At 38.8% G+C, this 26,546-nt stretch overlaps 1 protein-coding gene across 10 annotated transcripts in view; it reads right to left on the bottom strand.

Annotated features, from left to right (window-relative positions):
* DOCK3 (dedicator of cytokinesis 3) overlaps nt 1-26,546 on the bottom strand; it is a 219,113-nt gene that overhangs the window by 9,306 nt on the left and 183,261 nt on the right. For 6 of the 10 annotated variants that reach the window (XM_076346100.1, XM_076346099.1, XM_076346098.1 and 3 more), the window contains 15 exons: nt 26,144-26,204; nt 25,563-25,656; nt 24,701-24,849; nt 19,664-19,750; nt 17,593-17,697; nt 13,998-14,139; nt 12,356-12,522; nt 11,715-11,801; nt 11,074-11,253; nt 9,986-10,069; nt 8,579-8,695; nt 7,140-7,261; nt 5,418-5,553; nt 4,771-4,852; nt 2,594-2,746 (listed from right to left, as the gene is read on the bottom strand). In XM_076346100.1, the coding sequence (XP_076202215.1) occupies nt 2,594-2,746; nt 4,771-4,852; nt 5,418-5,553; nt 7,140-7,261; nt 8,579-8,695; nt 9,986-10,069; nt 11,074-11,253; nt 11,715-11,801; nt 12,356-12,522; nt 13,998-14,139; nt 17,593-17,697; nt 19,664-19,750; nt 24,701-24,849; nt 25,563-25,656; nt 26,144-26,204 (1,766 nt within the window). The remainder of the gene's footprint in view (nt 1-2,593; nt 2,747-4,770; nt 4,853-5,417; nt 5,554-7,139; nt 7,262-8,578; nt 8,696-9,985; nt 10,070-11,073; nt 11,254-11,714; nt 11,802-12,355; nt 12,523-13,997; nt 14,140-17,592; nt 17,698-19,663; nt 19,751-24,700; nt 24,850-25,562; nt 25,657-26,143; nt 26,205-26,546) is intronic. The other 4 variants (XM_076346104.1, XM_076346106.1, XM_076346103.1 and 1 more) reach the window with 2 other exon arrangements.

Genomic DNA, 26,546 nt, shown 5'->3' on the forward strand with positions numbered 1-26,546 from the left:
CTATATCACAGCACAACCTACACTGTAAACTTTTCCCTTTTATTTATCTTGTCATCCTTGTTCTTTAATATCCAAGATGCAAACCACCTCTATGTGTCATCAGTTTATATGGGATTATAGTTTCCACAGACCTTGCATTGCATGACCTGAAAAATCCCACATGTGCTAAATATGGTGGTGGCAGAGTCTAGTTTATGAAACAGCTCTGCTGTTTGGTACCCTAAATTTGTAAATAACTATAGCTATAAAGATTGTAACAGATTATGCCAAGTATCCAGTCTGCAAACAAAATTAAGTACTGATACCTGTGAATTGTGGACCACAAGAGGAGTGGCTATAACTGAAGCTTTTATTAATACCAGGCCTGCTTCTCTGGACAGATAGAGAGCACAATCACCATGGCTCCTTTCAGGGACTGGCAAGACTTAGAAAACAAAGTCAAAAAAAAGCTTTTAAAAGCTTTCGAAGCAGCCAGCGGCCATATAAAATGCTGCAGCATGTATCAGGGTGTCCTGGTTTTGGCAGGGATAGAGTTAATTTCCTTCCTAGTAGCTGGTCCAGTGCTGTGTTTTGGATTTAGTGTGAGAATCACGTTGATAACACACTGATGTTTTAGCTGTTGCTGAGCAGTGCTTACACTAGTCAAGGACTTTTCAGCTTCCCGTGCTCTACCGACTGAGAAGGCTGGAGGTGCACAAGAAGCTGGGAGGGGGCACAGCCAGGACAGCTGACCCCAACTGGCCAAAGGGACATTCCATACCATGGGACGTCATGCTCAGTACAGAAACTGGGGGAAAGCTGGCCGGGGGGGACGCTGCTCAGGGACAGGCTGGGCATCAGTCAGTGAGTGGTGAGCAATTGCACTGTGCATCACTTGCTTTGTATATTATTACTATTTATTATTATTATTTATTATTATTTATTATTATTATATTTCAATTAGGAAACTTTTTATCTCAACCCACGAGTTTTTCTCACTTCTACCCTTCCAATTCTCTCCCCCATCCCACCGGGGCCGGGGCCGGGGGGGGGGGGGAGTGAGCGAGCAGCTGTGTGGTGCTCAGTTGCCAACACGACACAGGGCTTATTCCTTTTAGCTTGTAGCTTGGTACACTTGATGTGTGCAGCACTGTACGTACTATTAATGAGAAAGGAAAACCTATGCTAAAGCCAGAGGTAGTTTTTCTTTCTTAATTATGAAAATGTTAATCCACTTGTGACAAGTATTAGTTTTAAGGAATGAAACTGAAAATTAATGTAGTTAAACTCCAAACTCAATGAATCTTTTCTCCCGATTCATCATTTTAATTACTGTTATGGAAAAAGTTCGCTCCTGCACCAACTCATAAGTTTTTTGCTTTAAGAAGGAAGTTTTAAATGTAAGTATATGGGTTCTTGCAAAGTGCTGAATAAGACACCAGGACTCATTTTCTACACCTTAAAAAGAGGGCTGTGTTGAGGAAGCAGTAGGGATGCCTTAAGAGGTGAGTCATCGAGTGTCAAGTGGGAGCTGCTTTTAGAGTGCATCAGAGGAGTCCCAACCATATTTTAAATGACATTACTGAAACAAACCTAACCCACTCCTAGCCCTTTCCAGGCCTTTTTGTGTTACAATTTCTGCTTAACCAACATCGGCTTACATAATCTTTTAACTCCAGTAAGGTTAGAGCAGTGCCTCATGAGTCACCTCAAATGAAGCCAAAACAAACTCTGAATTTCTTATTGATCCTCCATACAACAACAGTGTTGCTTTTTTGATAGGGAAGAAGCTACACAAGGATCAACCCAGGTGAAAACTGAAAGATAAATCTGTTAATCTGAAAAATAATTAGTAATGTCTTTATCATTAGCACAGAATTAGAAAATTATTACTGTATTCTGATTACAATTCTATTTAAGACTTTTGCTCTAACTTGTGTCTATTATAATAAGCGTAAGGTTTGCTGCTTTAACCTGCTGTTCAGTGATATGATCAAATCATTAATCTACTGTCTTGATGACTATTCTTTAAAAAAAATTTTGGATTAATGGCTTTATTATTTTCTTTGGACAAGCCAAATAATTTGCTTGTGTTGCTGTTTTAAACATCAATGAAAGGGTCATTTTTTGGAAGTGGAGAATTGGAAATAAGATTTAAATTCCTGCTGGATTCTTAATATGAATAGCCATGGCTTCCTTTGGTCGTGAATGGAACTAATCTATATTATAAAGATACCCATCTCCTCAGAACAGTGCTAGTAGCTGAGCTCCAGAAAGGACTCTGCAGTTAAACAGAGACGGTGGTATAAGTATCTGGATAATGGGATAGTGGTTTTTCACCTCTACATTAATGTTTGAATCAATGAGAGAAGCTTTTAAACATCTGACAAAAAACTAGAAATCCTAGATAACCATGCTTAAGTTAAAGCCACAGGTAACAAAGATGCTAAGTTGATAAATTTAGGTGGCCTATCCAAAATGAATTGTTGGCCTTCGTATACTTCCCGTCTGAAAAGTGGTTAACTGTAGCATCGTGACTATCGTAGCTTTGTTGGCAGTCTCAGCAGAAAGGCCAAGGGTTGGATGGGTCATGGTGACTGAACTATCCTCTCACCTCTAGAGGTGGTCCCTCCAGGACAGAGATGAGGCACATTGGTGGGGGCAGCGTGGGGAAGCTTGCACGGCTGCCGCCCATGCTGTATCTGTTCTGTGGATAAATAGAGGGCTTCAGCCTCCAGTGTTGTCAATCCAGCACCTTTCACCAGCACTAAATTAAAAAGAATATAAATAAATACAAAAAAAAAAGGAAAAAAAAAAAAAAAGGATAGAGGTGCATTGGCAGAGCTGCGCATGTAATGTTTGTGAAGTACCTTGCTCCAGCCAGTGATACTGGTCTCTCATTTTCACAAGCATCAAATTCACCCAATTAAAAAACAAAACAAAAGGAAAAATCATGAAGGATAAAAACAAAGCTGTATTACCACAGTGGAACTTAAGTGTAAGGGCTTTTTCTCATTACAAACAACTCCATTCCAGACAGCGGTGTCGTAATAACCAGAATAGTGACTTGCACACTGTGAAACACAGAGAGCATCTGGGACTTCACTAGAAGTGAAATCCCATAATCAGTGGGTCATGTCTGAATGCTGTGCTCACCTAACTTAAAAGTGAATAAAACTAACAGAGAAGAAATGTTGTATCATAGGCTATCAAAACACATTAGTAAGAGTGAAGAATGAGAGAGAGAGAGAGAGAGAGAGAGAGAGAGAGAGAGAGAGAGAGAGAGGTATTTTTCAAAATCATTACTTCTCTTATTGTTTCCTCATTTGTGGTCATTTACACTGTCTAGTTCTCATCTCTGGGAGGTGCTGTTGGCTCATCCATCAGCACCATACCCTTTGTAGCATTCATCACTGGTTTCTAAGCAACAGCAAAGAATACAGTAAAGTGGGAAGTTGGTGATGCTGTGAAGTCATCAAGCTCAGAAAGACTGGCACAGCCTGTCACTGTGAGCACTGGACTTTTATAGTAGTAAACAGCCTGAAACACTATGAGCACCAAAACCCCTCAGATCCCCCAAAAGATTCAGACCTCACATGCCAGCTGAGGCACATCCATTTAAGGACATATTCCTGACATGATAGCCCTGTACTCAGTTCCATCTTCCCTTTCCTGTTATGCCAGTTTCATTTGGTTACTTTACTATTTGAATTGTCATTATTTGCTTTCCAGTCCTTGGTAACTAGTGAAGCTATTTGCCTTTATTTGAAGATGTCCACTTCTCGCCTTCCTACTCCCATCTGATCCTTCAATTAAATCACTTCGATGCATCTGTGTCATAACAACAGCCAGTCAATTAAGATTTTACTGCAAGATTGAGCAAAAAAAGCCCCAAGCTGGCCCGAGAGAAAGGGCCCTTCTCTATATTCTCTGTCCATAAGGAGACATAGAGTTCCCCTGTATGGGAAGAAAGGGGTAAGATTTAAATATCAGCCTCTATCTCTGACTATATCCTGGATACCTTCTTCAGACACCTGTGAAAAGAGGCACAGAAATTTGTGAACCTGCAACTCAGAATCCAAAATGAGAGGGGGAAAAAACCCTTGAATATTAGTTACCAAAGTCAGGAGATTGCACGGAGTGGTTTTGCTTCAGCTCTGAGGCTTGGGAAGAAAATGATTAGCAATATCAAGACCAGCTACTGTAACAGCAAAGGCAATATGAGTACCCCTAGAGTCTGTTTTTACATTTTTCCTTTCTTCAAGAATTTCCCAGCAGGGAAGCCCTTCTTTAACTCCACTACTTAAAATTCGTATCTTTCAACATTCATCGTATACATATGCTTTTGTATGCATACACTTCTGCTAAACTGCCTCAAGTTCTTTTTTGTGCCATAACTTCATTAAATGTGTGAAATGATTTTTTTGCCTTTGTCTTCATGATCTCTCTCTTTTAAGTACTGTACCAAAGACTATTCTTGTTTTCCTCTAGATTGCCTGCCACAATTTTGTGGCAGAACAATGGAAATCATTATGAAATTCAACTGCCTGAAACCAGCACATATTAGAGATACATTCCAAATACTGCTGAAAAAAATGATTAAATCCATTTCTGGAGAATGAAAAACATTTTTTAAGAAATAATTTTTGAAGAGGCATTTACAGCTCCAAAAGAGAAATAGTGGTATAGTTCAGTGTAGGTGGTCTTTCACCAGTAAGTCAACAACGTTGCCAGGTTTAGGGGACGCCTGCAGGTCCAGTTAACCCTTCATTTGGGGCCATCCATTCTTACCTCGAGCACTGGAAGGGGCAGAGTTAATCATCTGGGACGGTGCCGAGTGAGTAGAGCTCAGGCTTGAGGTGGAAGGGCTAGCCTGGGACGAGGATAAAACAGAGACGTTGGTGACTGAGCCTTGGTACCTGGAGTTAGGGTAAACAAGCTGCAGGAGGCAGAGAAATCATCGAGAAAGAGCTGAGCGGATCAGTGCATTAGATATTTACCTGTGTCAGATCACCTAGTGCAGCCTCTGTCTAGGAAATAGCTTCAGTGCAGGCCACTATAAATCTGCACTCAGGACTGGCACTCATTTCACCCTCCCACAAACCAAGAGCAATACTAATTGCGTATGTTGAAGAGGACGTATAAATAACATGCCGACTAAAATCTCACTTTCTGAAAGCAACAGCATGATCTTGGACCGCAGTAGCAACTTTCGCTGTACAAATACACAAGATTTCTTCCCAAAGTAAACCTAGCTGAATGACTCTGTCATCTTTGTTGAACAATGTTAGATTCTACCTATTCAGTTCTTGGAGAAAAATATCACAGGACAGATCCAAGCATGTGCATAGGTAAAGTGTACTCCTCCAAAGCATAACCCTCCAGAGCATGTTCAGTGCTGTTTCTAACAACCGCTCCTGGCTGTGCTGGAGCTGTACCTGCATGTGGTACATATCCTCAGCAGTCTCCCCCACAGAACTGTCTGTTAGGATAACCAGGTTTCCTGTTTCGCTGGAGGTGTGGGACGACAGAGAGGATGACGAGTGTCGGACTGAACCAAGCAAGTTCAGTGGGCTGGAATAAAACCAGAGACAGAACAAGAGCATCATTATTTTTGAACCTGTGTTTTAATTTGTGAAGCCTGATTTTTTCCAAGCTAGTAAGTACCTGCAGTTACCTACTGCTTTAGGTCACCTCTAGATGTCAAACATTTTTGAAAAATCAGGCTGAATAAGCTTAAACAAATCCATAACTGTGAGTAAATATGAAAGAAGTGACAATAAGGCTACATGTAAGACAACATAGTATGTAGGACACAGAATTTCAGAATCCAAAGCCAGGTTAACATCATGTCATGATGCTGGGTGCATATTTGGTTTGTTTATAACAGAACATTCTGAAACCACTCTCATTTTTAATGCTGAAGTACGATGAGTGGGAGCAGCTTAAAAAAACATTCCAAAGGAAGCCAAGCATGAGACACACAGGTCAAAATACAGTTTTCCTTATTGCATCTGTCGGATCTCAGCATTACAGTTGAAGGCAACTTTGTAGCGGACAGTAGATTAATACAGCCCAGCTGGCGTGCAGGCTGCACTCTGATCTCACTCATGAAATTAATTTTTTCTTTGTCACTCTGAATCACATACACAAATACATATTTTGTACACTATAGAATCTCCCTAGTTTGCCCAAAGAACTAAAAAAGGCTTTACAAAGTGAGGAATTTTGAGGAAGAAAATTTTATCACCCAGACACCAATTGTCAACTGCCAAGCCACTAAAGTAGTATAAGAGCTGCTCAATTTTAATAGTAAAAAGAATATCACCATCCTGGATTCATGTACTAAAGACCAAGTTTCCGCAGCTTTTCATGCCAGGCTTTAGCTATGGGGACCCACCAAGAGAAATAAACATTTACAATTAAAGAACAATTAAAATGTCGCAACTTCAGTGACATTCCTGTCACTGTTTTTCATACTGGCATGGATATGTACATTTTCAAATAAGCAATTTTGGCTGGATGCAAAAATGCTGTTTTGCCCTGAAAATCCCAGGTTTTATCCTCAATCATTATCTCAGTTTTTATAGATGGGTATTCAGTTTGACTAAGCATCCACATTTTCAGATGTTTCTGTGAAGGCTGAGCCATTTTTTGGTATTCTGATCAAAACTCCTTGGCAGCCTTTCTTATATTTGGGTTCTGATTTGATCAGAATTATAAAAAACAATGATGTGAGCATTTTTTGATCCTTAAAAATGGGTACATACTGAGTTGGGTTCTAAAACAAGCAATAAAATTTTCCTTTTATGGTAGATAAATTTATTTGCTGTTTGCATAACAGGAGAAGTTGGAACCTCCAAAGTCAGATTGAATCTGGAGATCTGAGTGGCAGATGTGTGTTTCTGCCTCTACAGTAAGTAAAGTGATGGAGTAACACCTGGAGGTGTTCAGCATTTGCTGCAAATTGGATTTCTCAACTTTTTGATTCCAATCCTCAATCAAACTTTAATAATTGGCACTGAATGAAGACGAAAGACACTTCTGCCAAAACTCATCCTGCTCCTGCTGCAGTACTGTTAACCACTTCTTAGATCCTTGAACCTTAACGCAACAGTGTGCAGAGATCCTAGATATTTCAGCAGAAAAAAACAGGGTACCTGTGTCGATGCACCAGCTTTATGCTCTCTGGGCTCATAGGTCCATGTGAAACCAGAACATTGCTGCGTGGTGTACTAGTGCCAGAACAGGCTGGACTCAGCTTATCCAAACCAGGTAATTCCTGCAAAGGAAACATACTTCAGCTAAGTTGGCCATGGAAAATCACAGGTTTTCTTCTCAGGAAAATCCTGATCTGTTTCCATGTTCTCTGCAGTTATCCTCAGTTATCCTGCATTTCCACAGGATAAAGAGCTTCAGTGCTTTACAACCCTACTCTCTGTTTATTTCCAGTGACACTTTCTAGCCACTATTTCAGGAATTTGGGAGGAAAACAGAGGCATAGTGTGGCCCAAATTACAGCCACCGACATTCTTCAAAAAAAGAAATGTGGACTCAAAAATAGAGATCTTGTCCAAACTCTCAAGAAAGGTAGTGAACTCAAAACTCGCAACTGCGACTTGTACAGATCTCATCTGCTTTGAAAGAGAAAGGCCATATTTTAGAATTCTGGTGCTGTTATTTCTGGCCATCCTTGCATAGTGTTCACTCCTAAGAATGGAGGAAGAAGCCTTCAAGTTAGAAGGTACCTTAGAAAATACATACTCCAGTTGGAAAGTAAAGTGCTAACACACATATTTCAAATAATACTTTTACATTTTACATTTACATTACAAAGGAAAGATATCCTTTAGTTTGGTTGTGATAATGTTCAAGATAATGTCTAGGTATCCATAAAGATTTCACTATACCAGGAAGAGAAGAATGCACTGCAAATTTCTGAGTCCCACCTGGCAAAGATGTCTCAAGTATAGTTGTAACGGAATACTAATGTACAGCAGAGCACACAGAAGGAAAGGTGTCATTCCTCGAGGATGATATTTGTACTTCTGGTATATAACAGGTGGTGTGAACCATGCTCTGGAGGCAGTTCTGTTGACCGTATAGCAACTAGAGACCCATAATAGTGCGTGTCCTGATCACCAGAGTTGGATGCCTAAAGTAACCAGCAGGAATTTCTGTCGCTGCCTATATAAAAACACTTCCGGAGGGCCTAATCCATGTCATGCTACTCCAGATTACGGCAGTTCTTTTGAAGAGCTCAACATCTAACACTTTCTGTTAATCTTTCTTCCTCTGTTTTAAATCATTTTCTGCTATGTAAGACAGTAACTGAAAATTAAGTTTTACAATTGTTTTGTGATACAACAAAGAACATACAAATACTAAAAATTCTAGTTTAAATTAAAGGCTAAGTTAACAGACTTACTGGGACTTCCTTCTTGCACAAAAATCAAGAATTCTTTTGATAATTTGGCAATCCAGTAGGTTCAATCAATGCTCTATCAGCTCAGTTCCTTTGTGAACCTTAACTGCAACTGCTAGAAGTTTAATCATAACTCTGAATGATTCAAAATGGGGAAAATGACTGTCAGCTTACATGGTACAGACTGGATCGCATCATCTGGAACTGGTCTATCAGTTTCTTATGCAGGGGACGCATTTCTGGGTGTACAAATTTCTCATGGACTGCCAGACCCACTCCTAAGACATGTACCTGTTAAAAAGAAAACATTACATCACAAAAACAAATAAATCGTGTCTAAGAGATAGAACAGAAGCCTGTCCCGCAGTTCTGTCAATGTGCAAGAAAGTACTGTACAATATGCCACTGTTCATTTACAAGACTGCTGATAATTAGGCAAGCCTAGGAACCTGGAAAGTTCATATTACTTCAACAAGTACTTTAACTGTGAGACAAGTACATTTATGTCATGTTGGATTATTTCTGTTAAGAGATAACTGTAAAAAATTACCAGATTGATTCTCTCTCCGGAGTGAACAGCATTACGTCCTCACACAGATAATTCATTGTGACAAAGAAAATTCCTTCCACCCGGTGTCAGAGAAGGGGTCAAAGTTGCCAACAGAGATTTCTAAACGGAGTTTCTGATAATTGAGCTGAACAGTGGCAGCGTGGCATGCATAGTCACTCTTTCTGTTGCTCATTACTTATTTTTAAAGGTCACTTTTTCAAAGGTCACACAATATTAGTGATTGAATGAGATTATATAAGCTCTCAGATGACAGAAAATAGTAATGATAGCAGCCTTAAGATGTATATAATTCCCTACATGATCCAAAGTCTGTACAAACAATAACTAATTAATCTTCAAACATCCTCTTGAGGATTGAAGGGAGATAAGCATTATCTTTATTTTACAGATGGGAAATCTGAAATGCAGTTAAGTGATTTATTGAAGAAACAGGCCTAGTAGCTCTATTCAGACTTGGACACGTTGTTTAATGGGGTATATCTTGCCAAACTTTCAGTTAAGAGGGATGCGGTTTTCTGATTTCACTCCCATCAAAGTATCCAGCTAGGTTTATCTACCAAGATGTTTCATGGAGACACTAAGGAAAAATAAAACTGCAGATAATATAAATAGGCATTAAGTTTTCCTATATAGCTCTGCTGGTTTAATCTCAAACCTGACCTGGCCTCTCCTGACTCGGATTATCTCTGAAATTTACTGGGATGACATAATTCAAAATGCCAAAAATGAATGGCAGGCTTGAAACATGGCAAGATGTCTATTGGATAATAAACGGAGACAACAAAATTAATGTACTTTTAGGTGAGCTTCACCTCACGTCCCATAAGGTGAATGGCTTGTTCATAAACTCCTTGGACATCTCCCCCCTCTTTTTTGTTTAAATGTACTTTAGATCTCCTGTACCAAAATTCTTTGCCTCTGAATGAATCAGTTGGATCTGATATGTTTAGACTAACTGCTGATGAATCCAGACACTGCAGCAATGTTCTTTTGCATTTGAAAAACAGTACCTGTTCCTGCATGAGTTCCTTGAGCTGTGTGATCTTCTCTGCGTCTCCAGGGTGCTTTGTGATATAATCTTTATCAAAAAAGGCCTGTAAGGGGGGGGGGGGGAGAGAAAAAAAAAAAAAGCCTTCTGCTTACTGGAAGATTTTTCATCATAATTTGGTGTCAAAGGATGAGAGGAAAAGGTCCAAAAATCTTAGGAAAACTAAATATATTAAGCTAACAGCAGCAGCTCAATTTTACTGCTTTTAGCACTCTGGGATGCAGGTAAAGCTACAGTACAGTTTTAGCAACCTTGATGATTCAGTTGAATCATGAATCTGACCAAGTTTCCCCATGTGATAGTGATGAGCGATACCACTAAGCCTTGTATCATCCAGTTATTTGAACTTTATATAGTTTCCTTCATATAACTGCCTAAATTTAAAGGAATTAAGTGAGTAAAGTGGTAACTAAGGTAAAGCATGAAGAGTGTTCTTTTCACGGCTCTGTGGGGAAGACATGTCCCACATGCCTGGACCGCTGCTGCCATTTTTCAGTATTTCACCCTAGACTTACCTTTTGCAATGCAGAGTTTAAGCAACAGCTTGCCAAAGATTATGCCAGATAACATACTGCATATATGATCATTTTAGGGTTACAGTGAGTCTGAAATTAGGCTAGCAAAGATAATGGTTGAGTAGTGTGAATTAGCAGCTTTTCCCGATTACGGGCCCAATCAGTCTCAATTACTATGAATCCCACTGCCTCTATTGCAAAATGGATTTATAACATAGACAGTATAAAAACAATCTGCTTCACTCTTTTACCTGCCAAGTCAGGATTTCCAGGTAAGCCAAGTTTCATTCTTGAGAAACCCCACTGTCAACCGTACCTACTTCAATGCAATATCCCAACTCCACCTTTGGATGCTCGTGTTGACGTGTGGCTATGCAAGCACTGATGCAGAATAACCAAGTAGGGGTTTTAACTTCATATTTAGATAATGTGCATGAAAATGTTTTATCTTATTAAGTCATACTCTCTTTGAAACAGAAATGGAAATAAAATTGAAAAAAGACGATACTAAATTCAGAAGCAGAGCCTGGCTTACCTCCTGGTATCGTGCAATTCCCCCATTAACAGCGGCATCAATCACTCCATTCAGACACATGCTGAGAAGATTGATGTTACCATGCATTTGTTTATGCTGGTACTGGCTTATCAGTGTTCTCAGCTCCTGGTTTTTGTTCTCAACCACTTGAATGGCATTTTCCAAAGGACTTACTTCCACCTCAAAGGCAATAAAATATACTTTAATTCCATGGACACTTCACTGAGATTTATCATCTTCCTTGTAATGAAATGATACTCTAGGATTGTTCAGTGATCTCTTAGTTTTTACTGCTTTGCAGAAAATTAGCTACATTAACAAACTTTACTGTTAGCAATGCTATATTTCAGGTCACTGAGTTGCGATAACTTCTTTCTGTATACTGAAGACACGGCAACAATGCAATTATTCCATCTTTTTGGCACTGTCTCCATTATACTGTCATGTTCCCTCACATAATTCCCCTGGTTGTAAGTCAGCAATTATTTAGACTAAGTGGTAGAAAAAGGACATACTTAATCACTGGTAAACTTCATCATTTTAAACTGCAAGATTTCAGCCAAAGGAGTTTTAAGTTGCCTATCCCATGTCCTCAGTAACTCATAATTTCAAACCCCAATTACAGGAACTATGTATGTTACCAGTTCTCTTCTCTCCACTTCAAACCAACGAGAGATCCCAGGCAAACTGTGAGTCAAGGTCAGAGTGGTACGTTCAATCCACAAGCTCTGCAAAGAGTAATTGAGGATAGGAGGTACACAGTGAATCACAATCACATCATCTGTACTCTTACTACAGGTGCTAAGGGGGTAAAGTTCAGAAAAGAATATATTAACCTCCTGAGCATTAAAACTTACTTTGCAGAATGTCATGCTGAAAGTCACTTGAACAACAAAACCAGAATTCAGTATGTTTAAAGCAACACATTCAACATTTCTATTAATTTTTAAAGGTTGACCACCAATTCTGTCATGGCAACCAAGAAGACATTGTGGACGTATATGGCAGTAAGAAAAAAATTCCAACCAAACAAAAAACCCCATCCCTGCTTCAAAATGCATCTCTCCCAGCACTAAAATAACTCACCTTTAAACGGGACAGTGCTTTCATCAGGTCAGGTGTGTAACCACCGGACTCAACAGCTACTTGTTATTTGAGTTACTACAGTACCTTTGGCCATCAAATCAGGATTACTTGAAAGGCTATATCAGCATAAAATAATAAGACAGTATTTGCCTTGAAGAGATTAACAACTTAAACACTGCTTATTCGCTACTTCTACCTTAAATTCATTCTCCTTGTCCTTTGGGCCTTTGTGGAAAGGCCTGTCATAGCGGAATTTCCGGATGTTGTTGACTCGGTAAAAGCTCTTTATGCGATCAGGGACACGGTCCATTTGCAGCACATCTATATTGTCTGGGATGGGAGTCACTGCATAGATCTGTAAATCTGTAAATTATGTAGTCAAAGAAAGACACGGGACATCAAACAGAAAAGCTGTCTCTACTGTGGAAATAAACAGGATGGTGAATTCAGAAAGTCACGCTCCTCTTTGTTTTCCAACACTCTTCTTTTGCAAATGAAACAGCAGAACACTAGACTAGAACTACTGGGAGAGTCTACAGAGTTACAGTACCTCACAGCCAGATTAACCAAAGAGGAAGATGCCTGAGGATGCAGAGAGTATGTAGTAAGACATCCAAAATATCTACAGCAGGTAAAATATCCAGTTCCTATTAGTTTTAATTAGAGCTAGGTGCCTCATTTGTGCAGGCACTCTAATAGATCTTGATGTATTTAGGTACCTAAATATCTAATATTTACCTTTGATAAATTTCGCCTTAGATACTTCAGCTTTGTCTACAAACCAAAGTTGTCCTAATTTCATCAATTTACAGTCCAGTTTAATTAAACTGGTTTAACCTCAGTGTTAGACAAGATCTCTGCAAGCATAAACAAACCAACCTAAATACACATACAAGCAACCCCTCTTGTCTATGACAGTATCAGTGTTATATAGCAAAGAAGAGTGAAAAGCATGTGTTATGAAAGACAAGTGGGAAGCATCAACCAATTTCAGGAGATTTCACTTGCTGACAATGTCCTTATGGTTAAAGTCCTGCGCAATATTTTTAAAAGACGAGTAGATGAGGCACTTAGGGACATGGTTTAGTGGGTGGTGGTGTTGGGTCGACGGTTGGACTTGATGATCTTAGAGGTCTTTTCCAACCTCAATGATTCTATGATTCTATGATTCTATAATATCCTTGCTGTTGTCACACAAGCCAAACAGTGATGTTCTCATGACTAAAATCTCCAAAAGTCTCTGCAGACCCATTAAACATTAGGTGGTTCAGTCCTTAAATGTACATAGCATTGTATTGGTTGCATCAAATCACAGTACAGATTACCAATGAGAAGAATGAGATTCAAAGCCTTAGGTATGAGAGAGTTCAGCAGTTTAAGAGAAAGGGAGACTGGGGGGGGGGGGGGGGGGGGGGGAAGGTGAAAAATAACCACAATGGAAAATAACACTTTGGAATTAATATCTGTTCCCAACAAAATGTTCTCCAAGAGAAGGTATCAGGAATACTTTTAATGACACAAAACGTGCATTATGGCAATGCTGTTGGTAAAGGTTAAAACATGGATGTGACCAAACAGATGTGACCAAGCACAGCTATTTCCCTTACACATCGAGTATGACCTGCATTACTCCCTGAATAAAAAATGACAGTTCTCTCCAACAATACCATAAGTGCAATGAACCCGTTAATGTCTACTGTAGGCAGATGTATGGTTTTGTCCGTGCCCAGCTCTACCTAAGACAGACACTTAGGAACTGAGGTATCCAAGTTGATGACCTTTTCAATACCTTCCTCCTCTGTGCTCTAATCATAGTTTGCCCTTTCACTGAAGGATACACTGGGCGTCACACTGCAATATAGAGTCATCGGGGTGGTTTGGATGCTGCATTGCAATCGCTTGTGGGAACTCACTCAGCATCCTCTGCTGGAAGGCTTCCAGCCTCTCATAGTCATGGCCCCGACATACATATTCTTTGTTCTGCAAGAAGGACAAGCATAAATTAGTCTCCTAGCCAATGCTATTGGCTTTTATCTCACTTTAAATTTTACTGCCTCAAAAACAAAGATAAATGACAATGTCAATATGCTAATGTGAGAGTAAAACGTGCATTTAACACAGCTGATATATTTTGTTCCTTCCTTTTTCTGTACAATGTATTTCATGAAGAAGTGATGAATAAGTAGCCTATTCCACTGATCTCTCAACAGAAAGATGCCTCTGATCTGTACATACGTAGCATTCAGTCCTATTGTCTTTTCTTATTTGCTTTTCAGGCAGCTGAAAAGGCACTATTTTTTAATTGGACTATACTGAAATACACCAACCAAAACATAAGACTAAGTCACCAGCTCGGCTGTTCTACACCAGGAAAGCTGCCGTCAAATACAGTTTACACCAGATGGATAAAGTCCTGAGGATTTCATAGAACAGAGGAAGATATATGTTTATCAATTTATCAGTTATCCTTAGAGAGAAGTTGTAACAAACTGTTCACAAAAATAATTGTTTAATCATTGCTGTATTGTCATAGCCATACAGTCCACCTCTGATCATGTTGAACTATACAACCTCAGGAACTCCCCTGTCTATAGTGGAGTAATCTGGAAGAGCCTTACCAAGAACTCTCAGTGGCCCCTTAGCAAATTCCCCTTCAGCCCTAAAAGCACTTTCCTCTTGATGAACAAAATGTCGTTTCTGCTAGGAATGGAAAGCTTGCATTTAGCTATGCCTCTTGAGGCATTAAACCACTTGTGCAGAGTTCTTGGATGCTTTTTTGAGCCATCTCAAACTTTGAACAGCAAGATACAGGGTTTCTAAAGTCCTCAGTGTCATAAAGATTGTATTGCAGTGTCTTAACCTTATTACTACAAAACACAATTTTGATTGGTGAGAATGTCTTCTGATGCAAGACTAATCAAAGCAGACAAATTCGCTAATTCTGGTAGTTTTAACTCTCATACATATAACAATAACTAGAAGTACAGGGAGATTTTTCACCTTCATAAAACAAAGAAAGAATCCCAGCGACAAGAACAGTTCCCCCCCCTTCTCTACTTCTTGCATTTAGAAGCTGCAGTATATGCAACTATATTTTGTTAATTGCTCTGGAAAAGGGTTCTGGATGAGCAGTTCTTGATCTTGTAGCAGAAATCAAAGAGAAAGCAGCAAAACCCGATCATAAAACACGGCCAAGGAGTGCAGTTATCTTTGGCTTTGCATTTCAACTTTATGGAACAGATCTCATGTTGCAGCTGTGACATATGTCACTTTGTATGCACAATGAACTGGGAGAAAAATTGCATGATGAATCTTGACAGTTCAGTCTGTAATGCCCAAACTTTGCAGGTATTATTAAATTTGGAGTGAGTCCGTGTTTGAAGGTGAATCTCTTCATGACACTTACTGCATTCTCTATTTTAGCTTTGATTGCAGCAATCCAGAAAACTGTAAGCCTATAAATAAAGTTATTGTGATTCTAAAAATAATGCCCTGAAAACACCTCAAAGCTAAATTTAATAGACTTTTCAGACAGATGCCAACACAAGATCTCAGAACGTGGCTTGTCAGGCCTTACTTGAACTTCTGGTAGGTGGAAGACGTGGACAGTTTTAATTTACTTATGTAGGAAGGCTAGAAATAGATGCAGAATTCATAGAAACATGGACAATGACTTTTCTAGACAAAGGGTCTTCAAAGATGTATAAAGAAGTGTTTATTTTCTGTCTTAAGCTATACAGCAATAGAGAAATAAATGAGAAAAGGGCATGGAGTTATGTGATCACTTTAAATCACTCCCATATCCATTTGAAAATTTTAAATCCATGTAAATCTTTTTCTTCTCTAGAATAGCTGCTTCCAATCTCTTTACAGTGTGATCCATGCTGATGTGATTGCTAATGGGCTTATAGTCTGTGCTTCGCAATGTGTATGCTGTATGGATCATTAGAGAGAGAAAGGAGGAGGATGACTTTTAATGAGATTGCTACATTAGTAATCTGCTATCAGAAGTACTGCTACCAAATATAATTGCAGAATTAACAAGGATTATAATTATGTACGCTCATGTTCGCTGTTAATGTCTCCAGCCAAGTATCCATATTGTTACACTGTTTTGCAAAGAGTAAGTGCTGTGCTCTGAAAACTCGTGCAGTGTTAAACACATAGGCCATGCAGGATCCAAGATAAAACTGTAGGATCCATGATATAGTAACATAAGCTAGATTCACTGATACTGCTTCAAGTGTAGGAATGCTTATGTGCCATAATGACTTTGTTGTCATTCATTTTCTGAAACATATGTTGTTAGATATAAAAAAAGAAATTGTCAGTTTTCTCTGGAGATCTTCATGAAAGGGTATCTACTGCTTCATACTACACCACTTCTCATTTCCTCCGATTCCTCTGCAGGTGTGTTCTACACACTGATTCAGGCTGCTACATTATGCCACCGTTCAACTTCACCTTTGAATAACATGAAGCCACCCATTATCCACTGGTATTTTCACCTTGATTAATTCCAACTTGCCTTTACTTCCCCGCCCGTGTTTCTGTTAAAAGACTAATTAAACACTAATGTTTAAATCCGAGTTAAAAAAAACAACTTAGTAATCAGAGGGAAATTTAAGAGTGCAATTTTCAAAATGGTACACGGCTTGGCTTTTTGTAGCTTCTTACTGTATAACTCAAGAGCGGTGCCATCTCCTGTCAAACCATTTCTTTAAAGACAACACAAAACATGCACCTCCAGTCCTTGAAAGCATGCTTCAAGTTCGCTTGTCCTGTCAAGCTAGATGGCATCTACCATCAATTTTCAGACAGCTCTTGCAGCAGTTGTCAGATTATATTCCTTGTTCGCTCTGAACTAGCAACAAGACATCGTATGAACAAACGTCCATTTTAAGTTTGACTCCTCATTAGGAAAAGAAGATAAGTTCACTTTTTAAATGGATTGCAGACCCAGCTGATCCTGTATACACCAGCAGACAATAAACTCAAAGTGAGTCCTCACTTTTTGTGGAAGAGAGAGGAAATTTTTGCTTGTAGATAGCATAAGAGAGTCATCAGTCTGGTATTAGAATCATTCCGTCATGTGAGACTTTTTAAAGCATGATAATTTGAGATGATGAAAATTAGTTGAGTAATGACCCAACATTGCTGCAATACAGCATTCTGCTTAATATAGAGGGAATTTGTGCTGCATCTGCAGATTGTCAAAAATACACATAGGCATGAGTCAAATTTCTCATCTCTGTTCCTAAGAACGTTACCAATGGACTACATCCTTCAGTTCAGCCAGAAAGCTGTTTCTGCTTGGGCAGGCATAAAAAAATAAGGTGAATGGCAGACATCATATCTCCACAACAAATACAAAGCCTTAACTGCTACTCTGAGCCTGGTCACTTTGTCATATTTTGTATAAGTCTGGCTTACCCGCAGGAAAAATGGGAATTTCCGACCATAAAAACCAACTCTGAAAAACTCAGGTTCTAAGCGCTGCTGTTCCATGATATTATCATAATAGGTAGCTTCCATTTTCTGTGGAGGAAAAAGATAGCTGCTATCAGACCCTTAAAGCTGCACTTAAAACATTAAAATCTCAACACACGTTAAAATATCACACTACTCTCTTGCCCCCACAATTTTTTATGAAAAGTCCAAAATTCTTTTAAAGATAAAAATTATTAATTAAACAGTCTACATGGTGGAACAGACTATAGTATCATCATACTCATTTTACATTTTTGGAGATGACATATGAAAATTTTTCTATTGTTTCTCATTTTAAATGAAACGGATCTTGCATGTAATTTTCTTTCCATTGCAGAATTAATGGCAAAGCTGAGATTAAGATCTATGTTGCCTGGCTCACAGTGTCCTATTCTCTCCTACAGCTCAAAATCTATACCACTGTCTGGAAGATGGTATCGATTCAATTGGGTTTGCCTTAAGTGAGTTGAGGGGCGTGAAAAAGGATGAAGCAAAATTAAATCTTCTACAGCTCTGTGCACCAGTAGGTTTAACATGGAAGAAAAACGGGGTTTGGAGAAAGTAAAAGGACTTTTCTCTAGTTCCAATTATTAGTTCTGTGGCACTGTGCTAGCATTTATATCAAGAGTGGGATTTCGAGACCCCTTGCCAAACTGAATCTCAGTTGAAAGGCTCACAGGAATTTCACTACAGCAAAAAGATAGCTTTTTAAAGAGGAGAATCCACTGCAGGGAACCCTAACAGCAGCTTTGACTTAGAATATTGCATCAAGGTTTTGTTCTCGGTTCCCACACATATTAACTCCTTTTCTAAAATGGAGAAGGTCCCAAAGTCATTGCAGGAAGAATAAAGGAATGTGTTGAATGATGTGAACGGCATAGAGAAAAACTCTTTGGGAGAAATTCAAGTCAATTCAGGTCAACACAGATTTAGGAAACTTGAACAGAAAACAGATCACACACAGGTGAGCAAAAGGATGAGGTGAATTGGTTATACTGATCAGCTGAGATGGTCTTCACCTGCCAGCTGATTATATCCTAATAATAAAGAGCCTGCAAGAATAGCTAATTTACTGATGTTTTAGGAGAGAAAGTCTTGATGCATGACTTGACTAAGCCTTCAGTAAGTTTATTTGCTCATCATTCATGATCACTTTACTGATACGGTATTTCCTGCACACCAGGATAAATTTTCACACTGCTCTATTTTAGATATCTACAATAAACAAGTGCACAACCAAGATGGTCACCCGTACTCTCTTTAGGGCCACTTTGAAGAGGACAGGTTCTTCAGAAGTGCAGAGTTCATGAAACATAGACAGACAGATATCTTCAGATGAAAATAAATTTGATTTTTGAAGATAATTTAAACCACTGTGTATAAGAATACATTCACATAACATAAATCTTATATCTGGATATATGCATGCTACCCCAGGGGACAAAAGCAGATGAACTATTTTCACATTCATAAAGCTTTTAAACAACAACCAGAACTTTGACTTTTTCTGATTAAAGCACGATGCTGCAAATGTGCCCTGCTTTTATCACGTGTTTGGTTTTACCGGAGGACCAGATTCTTGTAAATCGACAAGAATGCCATAAACGTTTGCCTTCTCCACTCTTTCTCTCTTGTTCTTCTTATGTCAACTGAGGCACAAGCTGTCCTCGATATTTTTGGAATTAAAATGAAATATCAATATATAATTTAAAAAAAAAAAGAAAAAAAAAGATACTTTATGCAAAAATATATATAAATATGCAATAGCAAGCCCAGCTCCTGTGTGTGTGCTGTCTCCATATATTCATGGGATTTTACTGCTCGCAGACTTAGGAATTACTTCAGTGGACCTACAAGTCATCAAAATGAATCAATGGCAAAGGAGTCACTGTAAATGCATGGAGCTGTATAGGGAATATGATTATTTTTTAAATTCAGAATGTTCTGACGGGAGAGCAAAGCTCCCTGCGGAATGACATGAGAGTCTGCAAGGAGAGGAACTGCTGCTACTTACCCGAATCCAGCTGAGGCTCTGATAATCATAGAGACTTTCGTACTGTATGGCCAGTTCTCTGCACAGCGGGATTCCAAACTCCCAGCTCTGTGAAACCAAAGCAAAATCACACTCACAGCAAACAGAATGTTATTGCCAAGTCAGCTGAGAGGAATATGGAAACGCAATTTTGGGAATTCATTTGGTATGAAGTGCCAGGGATTAGATGTGAAAATGCAATGCGATGAAACAGTTTCCATTAAATATCAGATTAATTCCTTCTTCAAGATGGTAACGGAGGCAGCATATATTCCTTTGAAATTACACACACATACTGCTTGTTACTGACAGTTCACTCATGAGACTGAACTTATTTGGAGAAAGGTAATACAACTAACAATGTTTCTTCTTGTTAGACACCCCTTCAACCCACCCCCAGTATCTCCTTTGCTTTCTGCACTAAAACTCCCTGGAGTAAACAGTTAGAGCTCAGCTCCCCAGCAAAGCGCTCCCCTTGCCAGGCCTGCTACTTCCTACTGAAGGCACAAAACTGTCAAGCAATGGGAAACACTCAAATACAGAGACAAAACGTCTTCAGAACTGACCTGCATTATTGCACTGAGTGAATATCCATATTCAGAACTGAAAGCAAAACTCATTTCTTCAACTTACAGTCTGCATACAATAAATCTTTTCTAGCACACCATACTCATCACCCTCAAGAGGTAAGGAAGAAAGAGACTGAGTTTGGGCACACCCACGTTGAGAGAAAGACTCCCCTGTTACCTCACTTAGCTTTTTAGAGTGCTCATTTTATATCCTTGAAACAAAATCTCCTCTCCCATCATCTTTTACCTGCACAGATTGGAAGCCTTTTGGGGAGAATGACTGTTTCTTACCATACTTATGTAAAGGATCTAGAACACCAGGGTCTCAGCTGAACCTTTATAGGATTAACTTTTATGCATTACTGGGCTAACTTGCCAGTTGTTTTAACTGGGACCCTGTTGTAGTGAAAACAAAATTAATGTGCGAGTTAGACTATCCCCTTAAGTTTTAAGAATATTAATAGCAATATTGTAAATTATTGGTAACAGTAATTAACAATAATTATGTAAAATATTGGCACTTAATATGGAAATAGTTTTTCTGGTTACATGTACCTTCACTTAAAAAAGTGAATCTCTACACTGTTTGATTCAGTGTATTGGGTACTTTTATGCACACACATTTCTAGTGTCTGTTCTCTCATCCTTAATACCAGCAAAGCTTTTTTTCTCTGAATAGCAAAACCAGTAAGCGTAAGAACTTTTTTATTCAAAGAAGGAATAGTTGTAAGAACTAAAAAGGCAAAAATAATGATCCTACATCTCTTTAGCTTCAGTTAATTACAAAAACTTACTAAGAACTTCTAAATAAAAGATTATTTCAGAATCAATTTGGATATTCTGATAGTATTAGTAGCTCGGGATGATGGGAAGCCCGAGATCTATTTAGATAAATACAATACATACAACAGGAAATGAACTGAAAGACCAGTTACTTGACTACTCAGAATATTACTCAGGTTTTTGTGATCTCAAATTAACAGGATTTTTGCTGTGGGTTGTCGAAGTCCATGACATGCAAACTGATACACTGAATTGGGATCAACAACACTAACCAGTTAAGTGTTTATATTTGCAAACACCAACACTGCTGCATTTTTTATAGGTTTCAACATTCTTTACAGAGAGATTATACACAGATTTTCAGTCCTTAGCTGATCTATATTTACTTGAAAGAATGGGAAAAAAAAAGTCTCTTCTAAAACATCTGGCCAGTAATAAATGGCTTTTGTCACACAGAGTGTGAGCAGAGTCTCGCTTCCAAATGGGATGCTGTGGCTAAAGCCTACGTAATTCTCTAATCTGTCTTCCGGATAGAAGCAGAAAGCCAGCTGGCCGTCTTCCCTTGAGGTGATCCTAAAGATGTAACCTTTTCATGCTCCTTTTCTGATGCAAATTAAATTAACATGTAACCACATCTTATTTCTCTTTATACCAGCTCTTCTACACGTACCCTGATACTATTCCTGTCATCCTAACTCAGACTTTCTCTCTTTGTTTCAGTTAGATTTCCACACAGAGAAATTCTACTGTGCTAGCTGAATATTCTGTAGATACAAGATGAGATAGAGAAGCGAAGAAACACAATATACAGGTAACTTCTTAGAGAGAAAAGAGAGTTTGCAGATATTTGAAAGGAAAAGAGAATGAATGGATATCTGAGTCACTGGGATCTTCAGTTTTAAAACCTGTGACGTTAATGAGTATCATCTTCACAGTGTAGAAATTTAATATGTAATTCCATGTGCTATGCAAGTGTCACTTCCCTCTAAAGCATCATTATTCCCCCCTTCAAATAATTTCCTAATGTCTCCACTGTTAGTTCTCTCATTACTGCTTTCTGTTTTGCTGACGTCTGATCTGTTTGCACGTTCTGTATTATGTCCTTCACTTGAAAAGCACATTCATATGACATTTATTGCAGCTTTCTCCTATGGCACCAGCAACTCTCAGTTGAGCACTACTGACTGCACACACGGAGGCACAGATAGAGACAATCAACATTTATGAATGGCAACCTTTATTTACTCACATCCCAATATGCAGATTTCTTTTGGAAATATGATTCACGTGAGGGTGCACAAGAGAAATTAGTTCAAATGTTGGGTATGGAGCACATGATCTAAAAGATGAACTGCTTTGGAAATACAGCTTTGGGTCTCTCACAGCATTTGGCTGGTGCTAAGGAGAATACATGCTGCAGTGCTGTGATGGGAGCTGGTCAGAATTTTTAGTTAATAAAATCTAGCAGTGAACTGGACAGAAAAGGGTTGTGTAGTTTTCAAGCTATTGCTGTCCAGAAGCATGATCAGTCGGGTTCAAACTGTTCTATTCACAGTCATCTTCAACTAGAAAACCTTGAGTTTTAGCAGAAAAAATCGTAACTGCGAGTTAAAAAAAAAAGCTTCATTTAAAGTTATGTACTTGCACGCATTGCCGGCTGAGCCATAAACCAATTCAAAGCACAGCAGAAATCAGTAGGAAGGAGCACACAACCAGAGTGAAGGCTAAAAGGGCTTTGGAACGCCTTGTTCCTTCCCAGCACAGGGCTGCTACTGACCGTATTGAGAACAGGAGTTACTCAATTCTGCACCCCACTGCAGCGCTCCAGGCCTGCCACGGGCCGTGCCACCACTCCTTGCCCTCCCACTGGCACGCCCTTTATGGCAAACTCACAAGACAGTCTTGTGGCCATAGTTTTCCCCCATTCCTGTGCTGAGAAAATTTTCCCATTAACAAATGCTGAATTTTTACACCCTTTTCATGCTGCTTTGACCCCCTTACTTAGTGGAAGATGCCAGGAGCAGCATGAAAAAAACTTAACTCTAGAAATGCAACTGAAGGACACAGAACAACAAATTCCACTCTTCAGGACCTGAGGAGGGGACCATCTTAGGGTAGTGCAGAGAGAAACTATCAGACACAAGCTGAGGGAAGCAAGTTTCTTCGGTTCCCTGAGCTGTTCCCTGTTACACAGCAACAGAAAGAGTGCTGAAAAGCAGCAGGAGGATTTGGCTTCTCAGCATCTTTCACTTCCACAGTTTGAGTGACATACACACTGCTTAAGTGGATTATTTAGTCATTCAGCTACCATTTATAATAAAGAGGATTAAAACACAAAGTCAAAGTAACTCCAAAAACATCCAGTGGGGAAAAAACCTCAAGAGGTTAATACTCCATAATCTGTTACAACTTTTATAGCAAAATTACATCCGTCAAGTTTTTACTCCCCTTCAGTGCATATACGGATTGCCCGTTTTTGTCAAAAATACAGGCTCACTTGTTTTACATAGTTTCTATATCATCTTTGTCTAGTCAGACAGTACAGTATTCAATATTTGCACAAGTCAGTAACATTTTTTTTTAAGTGCAGTCTGAAAAACCCGGAAAATTTCTGAAACTAGAAAGAGAACCATATGCAGTATTATTACAAAAGAACAATTCTGGCAAAAAAAAAAAAAATTCTTCTTAATTAATCTCTTCCTCATAAATAGGCTGTTTCTTCCTACACACAGGAATCTGACTTCCTTTTGCAGGTTCTGTAGCGAATGTCTCTGCCATATGCAACTTTCTATTATCAGGGCTAGGAAAGAATTATCTGGAATGGCAACCTCATACGAACCAAATCACATTTCTATTTAATGCCACTGTCATTGCCATCACAGGCAAAAACAACCCTCAGGCACACATACAGACGTTATCCTCCAATAATATAAGCGGCAGGAATTTTTCTAGAGAAGGGAAAAATTTGAATATATTCTGACAGATGGTATCACTTTTAAGGTTCACCTCTGAAATGTTCCCAAAACACCATGACACAAGGGACTACAACACCTACATCTGCAGTAATTAAAAAAAAAATATATTTATTGTAGGAAAAACATACCGAATATGTGAAATTGAAATGTATTGATTTTCTTCTTGTGCAATGGATGGAACTGCACTTTAATTGAAAGCCACTTTAAAATAACAGTGACACTGAAAAGACTTAAATCTTTTTTAATAAAGGGACTCCTGCAGTGCATTGCCTGCCATTTACTTCTATAGGTTAGAAACAAAACAAGTCCTAAAGTGAGTCATAATACAGCAATTTGCATAGACAACTACAAAATGCAACCCCGCCCCCCAAAAGCTAAGGAACTGGCATTCATAGAGCTTTCTGCCATATCAGGTCATCCAAAGTTTGGTTTAAAGGTATAAAAATGTTTTGGTGTTTTTTTCCTGTTGGCCTACCTAAACTAGTTCCAAATGTTATGCGTAAGGAAATACCCATATCCATTTTCTCATCTGTTTTTTCATCCAGAGAGCCAAGAAGCAATTTGTCAAGTTATAAAACCTTTTGACAGAAATTTACTTCCAGACTACTGAACTGAGATGACAGGCTTTGCAAGCCCTAAGTAAGTCAGGAAAAGGGAAGGAAGCTGCTGGAAGAGAGAAGAAGTTGGCATACCTTCCCTTTGTTGAAGTAATGGATAATCTTACGGCACAGACCTTCCTTACGTTGCCACTCTGACTGAGATGGATAATGCAGGAACTCTCTCAGAGGTCTGTCCTCCCACTGAAGCAACTCACAGTACAAAAGCAAAGTAAATGCAGCCTCTGTTGGAAATGCAATTATTGAACACTGAATCAATGACAACAAATAAATACAGCCAATAGGTTGAAAAGTCACTAGATCTGCTGCTTAAACAGTCTGGAATTTCTGATTTACAATTTGAGACAAAATTCTCAAGTCTTGGATGATCATTAAATTATTCAATTGCTTAAAATAGCAGCACAAAGCTGTTCTCTATGAACCTGATTTTTAGGTACAAATCTGTCAAGTTTCTTTTTACAAGCTACTTGATTTAAACGCACAGTCAGATATTCAGATACGTAACTAGATTTGGGGCCTGCAGCTGTAAACAGAGCTTGGACAACACAGAATTAGAGTCTATACACTTTCTAAGTGCTCCCTAAATACTACAATGCAAGGAAATATGGCAAACGATAATGTAACGGTGGTTTTGTGATTTTAATCTTCCTCTAAATTTGATTCCACTGTTGTGATTTTTTTGATCAATCTTCCTCGTAGAACACTTTAATGTAAAATTGGGAGTGTAATGGAATAGTCGTATGGTTGTGTGGGCATAGACATACATTATTTGCCTCGAGGCAATGAGCTGGACCTCAGCTTCTTATCTTCCCAACTGCCATAACTGTTTCATACAAATTTTTTCCAAAAGAATGAATCAGATGTTAGAGTATAACATTGGGAGACTCAAAAACTTTCACCAGGATTTCAAGCAGACCCCATCTGATGTCTTACTAACCTGTATAGTTCTCAGCCTGTAAGTGCATGTCACACAGCTTGTGGATATAGCGGATGTACATCTCTTCCTTGTTAATTTCGGATTTATAGAAATTCTGTGAAAGAAAAAAGGGAGTTGTTATTGAGACTTCCTTCATTCAAGACAATCAGCAGCATCTGTGTATGTATAAAGGTATTGAAAAGAGAGTACATTATTAGTGTAAAAGAAAAGTAGTAATTCTTTTCACATTCACACTGATATAACCCACTAATTTTATTGTGTCATGATTCTTTGTCAAAATGAAGGTAGTCAAAAGCTGAAAGAAAAGGCGAGAGAGGTTGTAGAACCTCTGTCACAGGGATACTCAGAACTCAGCTGGACAAGGCCCTGAGGAACCTGATCTATTTGGCCCTGCTTTAAGCAGAGAGTCAGACCAGAGACCTCCAGGGGATCCTCAACAATCTCTCTCGTTCTGCTCTGTCATGCCAGTGCTCCGATTCTGCAGCTACACTTGCCTGACACACATTCCTATCCCAACCTTTCCCATCCCAGTTTCGACAACATTGCACAGTATCACAAAGAGATAAAGGAAACATCTTTACCATAAGGTTAACAGTGCAGCCAATTTTCTTGTTTTCTGTTTCATCTCCTTTCATACAGTCCCTAAGAAAGCAGAGCAATGTTGAAACATATATCTGCAAAAACAGTCCTTTTAAAATAAATTTGAAGGTATCTTATCCTCCAGAGTTTCCTTGGATCACAAACAGCAGTTAATTATATACTTTATTTTATAAAGTTCCTCTCAGAAAAATTTCCATATTATGGCTTAAATGGTAAGAGAACTGAGTGCCCTCTTACATGTCTGCATCTGAGAACAAGCACCTGAAATGACTGCCACTTCATTTCTTACAAGAATCTGAACAAAAATCAGGTAATAGTGGCCAAAAATCATCTGAACAAAAGATCTACTATAAAAGTGAAAAACTATTATTTATCCAGATGTAA

This window comes from Aptenodytes patagonicus, chromosome 8 (assembly GCF_965638725.1).
Source record: "Aptenodytes patagonicus chromosome 8, bAptPat1.pri.cur, whole genome shotgun sequence".
NCBI lineage: Eukaryota > Metazoa > Chordata > Aves > Sphenisciformes > Spheniscidae > Aptenodytes > Aptenodytes patagonicus.